General features: G+C 61.6%; 1 protein-coding gene across 3 annotated transcripts in view; it reads right to left on the minus strand.

Annotated features, from left to right (window-relative positions):
• Positions 1 to 14,058, minus strand: part of SMOC2 (SPARC related modular calcium binding 2) — a 72,603-nt gene that overhangs the window by 19,485 nt on the left and 39,060 nt on the right. For 2 of the 3 annotated variants that reach the window (XM_059699806.1, XM_059699804.1), the window contains exons 5-8: positions 12,943 to 12,990; positions 11,354 to 11,437; positions 9,513 to 9,587; positions 921 to 1,107 (exon numbers count right to left, since the gene is read on the minus strand). In XM_059699806.1, the coding sequence (XP_059555789.1) occupies positions 921 to 1,107; positions 9,513 to 9,587; positions 11,354 to 11,437; positions 12,943 to 12,990 (394 nt within the window). The remainder of the gene's footprint in view (positions 1 to 920; positions 1,108 to 9,512; positions 9,588 to 11,353; positions 11,438 to 12,942; positions 12,991 to 14,058) is intronic. The other variant, XM_059699805.1, reaches the window with a different exon arrangement.

Raw genomic sequence — 14,058 nt, forward strand, 5'->3', positions numbered from 1 at the left:
CGGGAGATGGTTTCACAGAGGGACGGACAGACGGACAGCGGGCCAGGCAGACGGCATCTCGTCAGCGGTCCCCCAGCCCAGGCTGCGGGAGGGCCCTGTGTGTCCCCCTCGTGGTGCCCAGGCGACGTGGGGACAGTCGGGACGTCCCGCAGGAAGGTGGGCGAGCCCGCCAGCACCGAGGGCGCCGTGGCTGAGGGGCAACACCTGGCGCAGCCCGACACATTCGTCAGCTTCGTGTGCACAAACGTGGGGAACTGGAGCTCAAGGCACAGAAAGCTTTACCCACAATGAGCTTCTGTGAGCGAGGCCGTGGCCCCCAGGCTGTGTCCCCCAGGCTGTGTCCCAGGCCGTGTCCCCCCAGGCCGTGTCCCCCAGGCCGTGTCCCCCAGGCTGTGTCCCAGGCCGTGTCCCCTCAGGCCGTGACCCCCGGGCCGTGACCCCCGGGCGGCAGGAAGTGCTGGCTGACACCCCAGCTCTCAGGGCCTGTGTCTGGGCCTGGGATAGGCCGCCGCTCACCCGGCCCTGAGCCGTTCTTCCGAGTGGGAACCGCGGGGGCACGTGTTTCATGGCACAGAAAGGCCTCGGGGGGCGGCGCCCTCAGCGTGTGAAACGCTGGCTCCTTGGCCGACACCGGGACACTCCCCCCTCCCCCCTCCCCCTTCCCCCACACTACCTTCCCCCACCCACCCCCACCCTCCCCCACACTCCCCCACACTCGGGTGCCCCCGCCACTCCAGACGGCAGAGCGCTTTCCACACTCGCCCGCACAAGGCCACGCTGCCCACCGGCCGTGGTCACTCCGTCAGCTCCTGGTCACCTTCAGGGGACAGTTTCCTCGTCCCCGTGGCCAAGGCCACTGTTTCCATGGATGCGAAGCACAGAGCAGTGGGCGGGGGAACTGTGGGGTCCCCAGGGCTCACCTGGTGGAGGTGCCGGGGATGGGGCGCCCCGTGTCCACCAGCACGCACCAGCAGTAGCCCGTGCTCGGGTGGCACTGCACCGGCTTGTAGAGGCCGCCGTGCGCGCACTCGGGGATCACCACGTTGTCGTTGCGCGGCTGCCGGGCCTCCTCCAGCGCCGACTGCTGCTCCTGGTCGCACGAGGACGCTAGGGCGAGGGGCGGCGGGGTGAGTGCCCCAGGACAGGCACACAGCCCGCACACGCCCCGTACACACAGCGCACGGCCCTGCACGCACGTGTGCACACGGCCCCACACACGCCCCAAACACAGCCTACACACGCCCCACACAGGCCTACACACGCCACACACACAGCTCTGCACACGCCCCACACACGTCCCAAACACAGATGTGGACAGCTGGGGCACGTGTGAAAACTCTGAGTCAGGAAACTCAAGTCCACAGAGACCCTCCTGGAGCAGGGCCCTCACACAGACCCCCCTCTACACGGTCACACAGTGTAACATGCTTAATACACAGAAGGTAACATGTCACCTTCTGCTGGTGAGCACAGCTTGTATAAAGGGCCCTGCACTGTGCACATGTGCACACACTCACACACACACACACAGTCATACACCTACACACGCACACAGTCGCACACCTACACATGCACACACATACAGTCACACACATGCACACACACACCTACACACATGCACACACAGTCATACACCTACACACACAGTCGCACACCTACACATGCACACACATGCAGTCACACACATGCACACACAGTCACACACCTACACACATGCACACACTTATACACACACTGCAGGTTCCTCTACACATGAGCTGAGGGCAGAGTTGTTTACTGCTGAAAACACACAAATAAAAAAAGAAACTCTAAGCTCAAAATCTGAAAAATCAAAGACAAATGAAGTAAAAGTCCTTAAAAATACGGTTGAAGTCGGTGGGAAAGGTTTCGCTCTTCGTTCTGCTTTGGCCTTTGGACTCAATGCTCAGCCCCCGGCCGGCACTGGGAGGCAGCGGGGCACAGGGCGCGCGGCTGAGTGGGGCTGCGTGTGGGATCGCACAGACGGACCACAGGCCGGAGGGCACAGCGAAAGCCTGGCTTTCAGGACAGGTGGGCGTTGCCTAGTCACACCTGCCATGGGTCACCCTCCGCTCCCGGCACGTGTGTGCGCGGGGCCAGCTCTGCACGTCGCCGTGGCTGCTAGCGCCTGTCCAAGCGTGTTTACTGTGGACGTCCTGGAAGAAACAGGAATCCGTGGGACCCTCGGGTTCTCTGACAGCCCGGCGGCGGCTCCCCGGCTGACCGCAGCCCCCGGAGGGGCCCCAGCGAGGGGGAGCGAGATCCCGTCCTCCAGGCCGACGTGGCGGGCAGCAACGTCTCACAGCAGGTGCTCACAGCGCTGCCTGAACGACAGGTGCGGGAGAACCAGGTGGGCAGGCGTCCGCTCCTCCAGGAGCGCTCAGGCCGCAGAGGGCCCGCGGGCACGGCCACGTGCACGCTCTCGCCCCGGGGCGCGCAGGCGCTGACCTCCGAGAGTGTCCGGACCGGGGGCCGTTCCAGGACCCTGGGAGCCACGATCTGAGGCCTGTGGCTCCCCCACAGCCCCTGTGGTGTTCGCTACCCAGAAGCGGATTTCCTTTTTTGTCTGTAAGTTAAGAACTTTAAGTAACAGAGTTCTGGCTCTAGCAGAGTCTGACACAGGCCTGGGCACTTGGTCTTCATGACACTGATACTCAGCTGACGCATGCTCTGGACAGACACGGGAGGAAGGGCTGGCGGTGCCAGGCCGAGCGAGGGGCTGGCGGTGGCCCAGCCTCACGGATTCCTGCACGCGGCTCCCCCCCACTCCTGGGAACACCACCACCCCGGTGTGCGCTGAGCTCACACCAACTGCCTCCCCCGGGTCCCTCAGCAGCTCACGATCTTGCTCAGCAAACAGATCCATGAGCAGCCCGGCCGCATGGCTCAGAGGTTGAGCATCAGCCCATGAACCAAAAGGTTGCTGGTTCGATTCCCGGTCAGGGCACCTGCCGGTGTGGGCTTGACCCCAGCGGGGAACATGCAGGAGGCCGCCGATCAGTGATTCTCTTGTCGATGTTTCTATCTCTCTATCCTTCTCCCTTCCTCTCTCTCTCAAAACTCAATAAAAACAAAATTTTAAAAACAGACACACACACAGCCTGGCCCTGTGTCGCTCGGTGTCGTAAAGGAGAGGTTCTCGCTCCCACGGTGACTGGGAACGGCGTGGCCGCCAGCGACGACGGCCGCGTTTCTCTCCAAACGGCCACCAAGGGTGTTGGACCCTGTGAGGACGCCCAGGGGCTGAGCTGAGTGTTTGCAGATGCAGCTGTGCCTGCGGCGATGGCGGCGATGGCGGAGACACGCTCCCCGCGGCTGCCTGGGAAACGCATCGCTGACCTGACCGCTCACCTGGCCCTTTTGCAAAGCTTTGCCAGTGGCAGGACTTGTGGGGTGACCCTCTGGGCACAGGCGCTGCCCCGTGTATCCAAGGACACGCTGCGGCCACAGACATCCCCTGGGACAGCCGTGGCCCGTCCCCGTGGGCCTCACGGGAAGGCTCCACGTAGGAAGGCCCACCACCGACTGGCCCCCCGGCTCTCAGGCTCTGCCGGGGGTGAGCTCGCGAGGTGGTGCTGTGCATGGGAGAAGCCGTGTTGCTCCTGTAAACATCTGGCCGACGGGCGGTGACCTCTGCCGCTGGGTCCAGTAAACCCGCTCCCGTGGGAACCCCGGCCTCTCAGAGACCTGCGATCCAGTCGCGCTCATGGCTCGGCCGTCTCCCGCCCGAACGGTTCCCTTCACCCAACAGCCCCTTCCCGCTGAGCCTGGCGATCAGCACGTCCCCCCGGCAACAGGGAGAGCAGAGCGCGAGTGAGCCAGCCCCTCCCCCCCCCCCCCCCCCCCCGCTAACTCGCATCGACGTCCCCGAAACCGCGGGGGGGTGCGTCCGTGCTTCTTGCTTTTGTTGCTGCTGACACCATCCCACCCTCATGTTCTGCTGGCGTCTCCGTTCCTCTTGTTAAACGCCATGCTCCTTTGTCTTTAGAGTTTTTATTCATAGACGAGACGGTGCAATAGACAACGCTGTGCGTGAGGAAGGGCAACACGGGTCCTTCGGGGTCTGGGCGGTTCATTCCGCTTCCATGACGTATAACGGGAAAAGCGGTTCCGTTTTCAGCCTCCACACGGAGCCCAGCTCTCCACTGCGCCTCCCAAACCCCTCCCGCTCCCCCCTCCGCAGTCACGGTCCCCAACCAGGGCCTGGGCGCCACGAGCCCCCCCACCCGCCCCGGCGACCCCAGTCCCTTCACCACCACATCTGGGCAGCTCGCACCCAGCGAGCCCCCTCCCGGGCCCTCCTGGCACGGCTCACGACCCCCCGAAGCCTAGTCATGCTGAGCGCCCGCACCTGCTCCCCTGGGGACCGCGTGCGGCCGCCTGTGGTCGCTGAGACGCACGTGCCGCTTGCTGCGAACCTGAAGGGAAGGCGGTGCCGGGTCTGCAAGGAGGTGTTCGGAGACGGACGGACGGACGGACCAACTAAAGCAGCAGGAAGGGCTCAGGGGCCAGGCTGGCCTCCGACGGGACAGACTTTACAGAAAACAAGGCCCCGTTTCTGCGCACCTCCCAGCATCTCAGCACACGTGCTCTCACTCGCAGAGTCGCCACAGCCTCCGAGGGTCCTGTCCAGCCGGGCACGGGGCCGACCACTCCCGGGAGCTCGGACGCCCGCCCACAGGTGGCTGAGCTCACCCCACTGCCGGCCCTCGCTCCTGAGCCGCCCGGCTCCACGTGACCCTCACCCCTGACCTGTGCGGGGCGTGGCCCACGCTGGCCGCCTGAGGGCACGGGGTGGGAGGTGAAACCCTTTCCAGAGTCGCACGGCCGGTGTCACCCAGAGCTGATGCGTGTCCACCCTCCCGGGCGGCCAGGCTGCTCCACACTGACCTCGGCCTCCCTCCCTCCCTCCCTCGGCTCCGAGACGCTGGTCCCTGAGGAGCCAAGCCTGGGAGCCCTGGCCTGGGCTGGACTCAGAGCCACGGGGGCTGTGTCGGGACCCAGGCCCGCGGTCGAGGCCGTGCACCGCCGCGTGCTGACCTACTGACGGCTGGTCGGCGGCCGTGTGCTGCCAACAGGCGGACGGACGCTGGGTTTGCTCGGCTGTTGTGAGGGCGTCACCATCAGGGAATGACAGCCGCCCCTCCGAGCCCGAGGGGGGAGCCCTGACTGTGACCAAGTGACCCCGAGGACAGTGGCATCCTAATCACAGAGGGGGGAGCCCTGACCGTGACCGAGTAACCCCGAGGACAGTGGCATCCTAATCACAGAGGGGGGAGCCCTGACCGTGACCGAGTAACCCCGAGGACAGTGGTGCCCTAATCACAGAGGGGGAGCCCTGACCATGACCGAGTGACCCCGAGAGCAGCAGCGCCCTAATCATAGAGGCCGGGAGGCCTCCAGGGTTCCAGGGGAGCCGCCCACTGGCCGGCCATGTGTGTCTGATGGAGCCCCAGCTGGGGCCATCCCAGCGACCAGCCCCCCCCCCCAGCCTGCTGCTCCCCGAGCTGGTGACCCCCATGTTTGCAGCTGGTTTGCTTCCTCGGTCAGGCCAGACCCCCTGCTTGGCCTGCCTTCCGTTGCAAAGACACCCAAACCGGGACACAGTCCTCGTCCTCCTCCTCGGGGAGAAGGTGGTAGCCTGCATCCTGCGGGCCTTGCTGGCTGCTGGGGGGACCCCGTCCTGCTGGGGGGACCCCGTCCTGCTGGGGGGACCCCGTCCTGCTGGGGGGACCCCGTCCTGCTGGGGGGACCCCGTCCTGCTGAGGGGACCCCGTCCCACATCAAAAACACATGTCTACTGCCCACGGTACAATCTACTGTAAAAGTTAAATCACAGAACAACTGGGTTTAAACAGGGAGCTGCAGACCGAGCCCTGCGGTCGGCCCTGCGGTCAGTGGGCCCCCAGGAGGCCAGCGTGGCCACAGCCCGCTCAGCCCGCTGCCCAGGCCGGTCACCTCATGCCGACCTGAGCGGCCAAGCCCCCCTCCTATCGGGAGGAAGCTGCAGACGTGTCTGGTAGAAATGGGCAAATAGACAGACTCTAAATATTTAACTTGTGCAGCTCCCAGGGCTCAGGACACGGCGAGTCTGGCACCAAGCGCGTCGCCTAATAAGGCAGCGCCGGGTCCAGTCTGTGCGGCGGCCCGTCCTGCGCGCCCAGACACCCTGAGGAGCTGGGGCCGTGTGACGGGGAGCAGGAGCCGCCGCCCCCCACCCCGGCCGCCGGAGCCAGGGACGGGGGCTATGTGACTGCACGGCGGTCAGGGCAGATCCGGGCTGGGTGAGGAGGGTCCCCTGCCTCCTGTCACGTGGCCCCACACGCAGATCACCCCCTGAAACCAGGGCTCAGGGGCGACCCTGAGCGAGAGCCCCCACCTCCCCAGCGGAGCTGGGCAGGAGCCGCCCTGAAACCTCGCCCCTTCCTCAGTGTTGGGGCCCCGCGCCCCCTGCCCACTTCCCGGCCCCGCGGACGGAGTCATCCCCCGGCTGGCGGGCGAGCAGAGGGGGCGGCCACTTGGACGGCAGTGTGGCCGTCCTGACGAAGCTGCACAGGCTCAGGTCCTGCAGTGGCCCCCGTGGTGTCCCCGAAACGGTGAAAGCTGACATCCAAGCGAAACCTGCACACGGACGTTTACAGCAGCTCTGGCCACAACCGCCGGACTTGGAAGCAACCAGGAGGCCCCTCTGGGGACGGACAAATGGACGGAAGTCCGTCAGACCACGGAAAAGGACTCGGCGATGGAAAGAAACGGGCCAACGTGTCATGAAAGACCACGAAGAGCCCTGGCTGGCGTGGCTCAGTGGGTAGAGCACCAGCCTGCAGGCTGCAGGCCCAGGTTGGGTTCCCGGTCAGGGCACATGCCCGGGTCATGGGCTGGATCCCCAGTGTCCGGGGGGCGGGGGGGTGCAGGAGGCAGCGGATCTGATTCTCTCTCATCATTGATGTGTCTATCTCTCTCTCCCTTCCTCTCTGAGATCAATAAAAACATTTAAAAAAAAATAGCAGGAAGTAGGTGGCAGCCCAGTTATAGAACCACAGTTTGGACACTGAAATCTAAGGGTTCCATCTGATCTGAGGACCCCCCCTTGTACAGTTGGGGAAAGGAGACATTATTACTATTTGTGATACTTTAAACAATATTTGCGTTCTTTTTTTCCGTATTTTAATCTCTTCAAATGACCAAAAACTTCATCACTTAAGGTCTCGTTGGTACTTGATGTTTGTGCAAGCTTGCGTTTAAACGATGAAATGAGAGAATGGGGGGAGAATATTTTAAAACTGAGAAACCAACAAAGAACACAGAATGGGCCTGACTCTCCCCAGGGAATGAGATTTGCCAGGACTTAGAGCAGAATCAGAAGATGACTATCTCTTGGCCCCGAGCTTAATGTGCAATAAAACCACAGCCCTCCTCGCCGGGAACATCGCGAGCAGGAGGAGGCGGGCGGCGGGCTGCCCTCTGGGTCGGGGTGGGGGGGTGGAGGGGGGTGGGGGGAGGAATCCTTTTATCCCAGGGAAGGGGGGTGCATCACAGGGGTGAGCACTCGGGCCTGGTCTCCGCTCATGCAGAGCCCGCAGAGCCCGTAAATGAAAAGGCTGGCGAGCTGGAGGCGGCTCTGCCTGGGGCGGGGCCCTTGTGAGCCCAGCGTCCGTGGCCCCAGCCCCGCGCCCGTGGGTCTCGGAAGACCGGCCCCGCGGCCCGGCGCAGGATGTGGGAGAGCCACGGGCCGAGACAGAAAGCAGACGCGCTAGGATCACCAACCTCCGATTTGAAATAAGTAACGAGACCAACGGCCAGTGGCCCAGACTCAGCGTGTCTGCGAGCTGCGCCTCCCCCGGAGCCCTGGAGAAGCCGGGGGGGGCGCAGGGGGACGGGCAGCGCCTATGGCCACACACGCCGGCCCCCAGGGCTGGGCGCCGCCCCTGTCAGCGCCCTCTCAGCTGGCCCGGGCGCGGCAGCCTGGGCGACCGGGAGCTGGCGGGGGAGCCTGCCTTGTGCATAGCTGTCAGCCACCAGGACTCCAGGGGGGACGTCACACAGCGATCCTCAGACCGACCCCCAGACCGTCAGACACCCTCCCCCCCCCGGGGATCAGAACTGACGCGACGGAGGCAGCAGGGGGAGCACCAACATGTTGTCCTCCACACAGAAAAGCCAGTGCCTCAGTTTACCCAGAGGACAGAGGACGCCTGGTGAGGACCCCACGCTGCCCACCTCCCTCCGTGGCAGCATCGCCCGCCTGGGAATACATCAGCGTCCGTGTGTCGGGGTGCAGGACTCACCTGGGGAGTGGGGGCCAAGCTAATGGGCGGCAGGGTCCCCTCAGGTATTACCTGACTCAGAAGATGGACAGGCGGGCGCCGTCTGTGCAGAGCTCGCCACGCTTCCTCTCCACCCCGCCAACGCCACGCTGTCTCCTGCCCCCACACGCCTCCCCCCCCCCACGCCCCGGGCCTGTGGAGGAGCCCCCAGCATGGAGGCGACCTGCCCTCCTCACAGTCACTGAGCAACCACAGTGTGTCCGGGTCCGCATGGCGATCGAACTACTCTGTGTCCCAAACGTCGATAGACTTGTGAACGTCTTATGTACAAGGGCGTTAAAACAGGCTTTGGAGCCCCAGGTGATGAGGTCCGGACGCGAAGGCGGTGTGTACAGGTCTGCGATACTCCCCTCGAAATCGACCACGGGAGTTCAGGCTGCGGACACTGAACCCCAGAAGCGGCGTTCTCTCAGGGAGCATCGGGGGAGGCTCATCGGGAAGGCGAGGGAGCGCGCAGGCTCGGGCAGCCCGGGGACACGCAGACACGGCTGGTTCTCACGGACAGCGGGTCACGGACCAGACAGGCAGCAGCCCGCGCCTGTCTGCAATGTCCAATGTCAGGTTCAAAGGTGAAGTCTGGCCCGACCGGCGTGGCTCATCGGTTGAGCATTGACTTATGAACCAGGAGGTCAGGGTTCGATTCCCGGTCAGGGCACAGGCCCGGGTTGTGGACTCGATCCCCAGTGGGGGGCGTTGCAGGAGGCAGCCGATCCATGATTCTCTCTCATCACTGATGTTTCTATCTCTCTCTCCCTCTCCCTCTCCCTCTCCCTCTCCCTCTCCCTCTCCCTCTCCCTCTCCCTCTCCCTCTCCCTCTCCCTCTCTCTCTGAAATCAATAATAAAATATGTATTTTTTAAAAAAAGGTAAAGTCTGTCGATTTGTAGCAAAGCCATCACGCAGTTTTGAGGATCATGAATCAAATTAGTCACGTGTTTCGACATCCCTGGCACTAGGTCAAAAACACACATTTAGCAAACATTCCATCTTTATCTGAAGCTGTTGTTTGCTGGGCGCCTACGGAGAAACCTTGCAGAGACTGTAGAACACGTAATAAAAACACCGAAATCTGAGCTCTGAGGTTCGGTGCTCACGCCGTCCCCAAGGACACGCGTGCCGTCCACACTCCACCCCGAGGAGGCAGCGCCCGGGGCCCCGGCCCTGGTACCTGAGTGCTTGTTGGTTTTGTTCTGCCGGCTTTTGACCTGCTCCGTCCACAGCGTCGGGTAACGCGAGGCGATGTCTAACAAAGCAAACGAAGGGACCGTCATTTTTAGTTCATCTTGAAAATACAGTCTCTCAAAGACCTCGGCAGGTAGCCTAAGAGCCAAAAACATCAATATAATGAGTACATGTTGCACGTTTTTAAAAGAGTTACGAGATAACTCTGCACACGACAGCAAGAAACAATCGTGTGCATTTATATTTTCAGACTATTTTCTTCTCTCTTCGTCCAAAAGTATAAACAAACGTCGGAAGGATCCAGACAGGCCTCACGTGGCCGACGTGGGCTTTTCCCGAACCGTCCTGGGAGGCCCAGACGGGCGTGCACACGGCGTGCGGGTCGCACTCATCGGAAAGGTCCAAAGTGAGGCGTGATTTCTGCGCAAAGCGTTTTGGGAGCCCGTGTTGTGGGCACTTGGTTAACAAGCATAAAGGAGTATGTAAAGGCTGGTCAGTCACGTCACGGCCTGAGAACCTCCCGGAAGCAGACCGGCCAGGTCCAGCCCCGCTTTGCCAGGCACCGGCCTCATGACCTCGGACAAGTCCCCTGTGTTCTCGCCTGTGACACGGGATTCTGGGGTCCAGGGGGCCGTGCTGCAGGGCACACGGGGAGCCCATAGGCTATGCCCACGTTGGTTGTTATTATTACTTATTTAAGCTATTGTTTGCAAAGCACAGTGTAATTCCACCTTCACTCTCAGATTCATTTATGCGCGTCCCTTATAAAGGGTGTCCCAAAATTCACGCAAGAAGTAATTTGGATAGAAAACACAGGTTTATAATTAACAATTGTAAATTTTTTATTGATTCATAAAGTATATAGTATAGGGTTATGTATGGAATAGCATATCAGTGTATTCTCATGAAAGATTTGCATCTTCATGCTTACAAAGTTCGATTGACTCAAGAACTGAAGCCTACTGACCACGCACCGCAAATAGAGTTCGTTGAATGGATTATGGAACAACAAGGGGTTGCTGATTTTTCGAACAAAAACATCTTCAGCGATGAGGCTCATTTTCATCTTGATGGCTTGGTTAGTCGACAAAATTGTCACATTTGGGGTTCAGAAAATCCACGAGTGATTGTTGAGAAACAAATGCATCAACGAAATCCAGCCACAGTTAGGCAAAACGGTCATGGAAAATTTCAACAAAAGAGTGCGTATGTGCCAGCAAAGCCGTGGAGGCCATTTACCTGATATGCTATTCCATACATAACCCTATACTGTATACTTTAGGAATCAATTAAAAATTTACAACTTTAAATTATAAACCTGTGTTTTCTATCAAAATTACTTCTTGCATGAATTTTGGGACACCCTTTGTCTTCACACCCTGACCCTTTGGCCTGAAGATCTGGGGCGCACGGCCAACACCCGAGACAGGGCAGGAGCGGCCGAGCCTGGGAAGCCCAGCTCTACGTGACGACAGGTGCAGTGTCCCCGAGACGCCTCCTGGGACGGCACGGAGCGTGTCCGGGGCCCCCGGGGTGTGAACACCACGCGGGAGGTGTGACACGTGAACAGGGGCCCCGCCATAGCCATCCCGCTCTTTGGAAACACCGGTTGTATGTCATCCACGTTTCAGAACTTCAGGGCACAGGTTTTCATTAGGACGACACCTCGTGCTCTGCTATAGGACAGCGCGTGGAGCCCTCAGGTCCGCGGGGTCAGTGGGTGCTCACGGCGTGGGGTGGCCCCATGCCGCTCAGCGTGGACCTCCGCAGCAGCGCCCTCCCCCCATCAGACCCCCCAGGCCCGCCCCCCTCCCCCACCCCCCTCACCTTCTTCGTCGCCTTGAGGCTGGGTGTCCAGCGCGGGGGCTGAGGCATCATCTGAATTCAGAACGGAAAACATTTGCAAGGAGACTACAAGCACGAGAGTAAGCCGAGTGAGTGTGCGTGCGGGTGAGGCTATGGTCTGCACACCGCCCACAGGTGAACGCGAACCCGCCCGGGACACGCAGGGGGCACGCGAGGGGGCGAGTGGGAGACACCGTGCCGGGAGCGGCTCGCTCGACACGCGTGCGCGAGGCTCCGCCACAGGCCCGCGAGGCCGGATGGGGTTCTGCACCCTGAGCCGCCCGTGGGGTGACGGGGCGGGGGGTGAGCCAGGAACCCAGTGCCAGGAAAACTCAGCCTGAAAGGTCAGGAGGTCAGGTGGCCACAGGTCCTGAGGAGGCCTGGCAGGGCTGTGGGCGGGGCCTGGCAGGGCTGTGGGCGGGGCCTGGTAGGGGCTGTGGGCGGGGCCTGGCAGGGCTGTGGGCGGGGCCTGGCAGGGCTGTGGGCGGGGCCTGGCAGGGCTGGGCAGGTGGACACCCTGGCTGTGCCCGTTTCCCCGAGGGGTAGGGCAGGGATGAAGGTCTCCTGGTTGAACTGCTCCCCCCCCCCAGGCAGCAGAACGACACTGGGGGGCCCTTCGGTGTGGGGGAGGGGATGGGGGCGGGGCCAAGAGTGGCAGAGCAGGGAATGGAGGAAAGGGACCAGGAATAGGAATGAACTGGGTCATCTCACTGACGACTCATATTCCAAATGAATCATCTTGATTTAACTCGTTGAAAAGACTCTGGGCCCCTGGTCAGGTGTAAGGTTTGGGTTCTGAGACACAGCCGGGGGGGGGCAGGGCGCCCCTCAGCCCAGGGACCGTCACAGGCACCAGGCGCCGTGGGCTCCGAGGGCCAGCCGGCGTGTCCCTGCGCACCGCGTGGCTTTGCTGTACGATAATCGCGGTTTTAAATGAAACCCTTAAAAGGACACACTGAGAACAGCCTTCACTCATCCAAGGGCTTTGGAGGAGGACAATCGATGGACGGTCAGGGTCGCGGGGGTGGCTCAGGCCTGGGCAGGTCCCCGCCTGGGCCAGTGACTGGCCCGTGGGTGTGAGCTAGCCCAGCACAGCGAGGGGCGTCCCCGAGAGGAAGAGGGGCCCCTTGCAAGGTTGGCATTTGCTCCTGTGCCAACCTGCACATCTCCCTTCATAACAGACCCCCGTCCTGCCAGGGAGGCATTAGAATCACATGTGCCACAGCCCAGACACCGAACGTGACTCCTCTCCCGGGCACGGCCGCGGGAGGGGTGCCTCCCCCATCGACGGGGGTCCCGGCACCAGCCAGGCCGAAAGCCCCGAGGTGGGCACGGGGGCACAGGTGGGCACGGGGGGCACAGGTGGGCACGGGGGCACAGGTGGGCACGGGGGGCAGATCACACGCCCAGCCTCCACGTCTGTGGATGGATATTGAACAGACTGCCTTGGCTCTCATGGTCGTTAGGAGCTCAAATTTGCTTGTTAACTTGAGAAGCTAGTTTAAGACACAGGCTGGATCCGATACAATAGATACCGTCATGGGAATTCACTTTAAATTTAAAGCAGTTACCTGTTTTCCCCGTGCCTTCCCGTTGAGGTAACTTTTCGTTTATGGAACCTACGAGGGGAAACAAGGAATGAGATTATTTGGGCTCCAAAACCACCATCAGTAATTGTTACAAACATGTTCTCCCACGCTGACACAGTCACAGTGCTTGTGGCTTTCCGGTTACATCGCACGCGCGCTCTGGGCCCTGAGCCCCCCGCACCGCCCCCCATCCCCGAAACCGCGAGGCCGACACCAGGAAGCGTGAGAGGAGCCCCACCCCTGCTGCTGCCTGTCCACCGCGCCCCTGAGACCCTCTGGTGCCCCACACGGCACCTCCTTCTCTGGGAGCGTCAGCGTGCCCCTTGCCCTGCACCACCACGTTGGGGCAGGAACGAGAGTTAACACTTCAAAGTTTTGAAATGAGAAGTGATGCACCTACAGATACATTAGACCTCGGTCTCCGCTGGATTCCCATTTATAGAAAAACAAACCAGCTGAGGAGCCGCCTCCCGTGGCTCGGAACCGGACCTGCACGGCGGCCGCCGGCGCCCGGCGCAGTGTTTACACGACACGGGGACCCGGGCATCCCCACGGGGCCTGCTCTTCCCCCGAAAGGCTGAGACTCGACAGGCACCAACGCCCGTCTTCACCCTCAGGACAGGCACCCTCCCCGGATTCGCTTTATTCTGCTCAAAGGACTTGGGCGCATCTGCCGATTCGGTCCGGAATATTCCGTCCCGGGTTCGGTGAGAGTGCCCACGGCCACATGCCAGGTCCTCCTTGCCAGCAACAGCACCCCATGAACTAGAACTTGAAATTCCTTGTTTATTTTATTTTTAAATATATTTGTATTGACTTCAGAGGGGAAGGGAGAGGGAGAGAGAGAGAGAAACATCGACGACGAGAGAGAATCACGCGTCGGCTGCCTCCTGCGCGCCCCTCACTGGGGATGGAGCCGCAACCTGGGCCTGGCCCCTGACCGGGAATCGAACCGGGACCTCCTGGTTCAGAGGTCGATGCCCAACCGCGGAGCCAGCTGGCTGGGCCATTGCTTGTTTTCCCAACCGTGAGTTTGGCATTAAACACAGACCGACTCCTACGGGCCATAGACCCTGAGGAGGAGGGGCTTACGCTGTG

The sequence above is a fragment of the Myotis daubentonii genome, chromosome 6 (genome assembly GCF_963259705.1).
Source record: "Myotis daubentonii chromosome 6, mMyoDau2.1, whole genome shotgun sequence".
NCBI lineage: Eukaryota > Metazoa > Chordata > Mammalia > Chiroptera > Vespertilionidae > Myotis > Myotis daubentonii.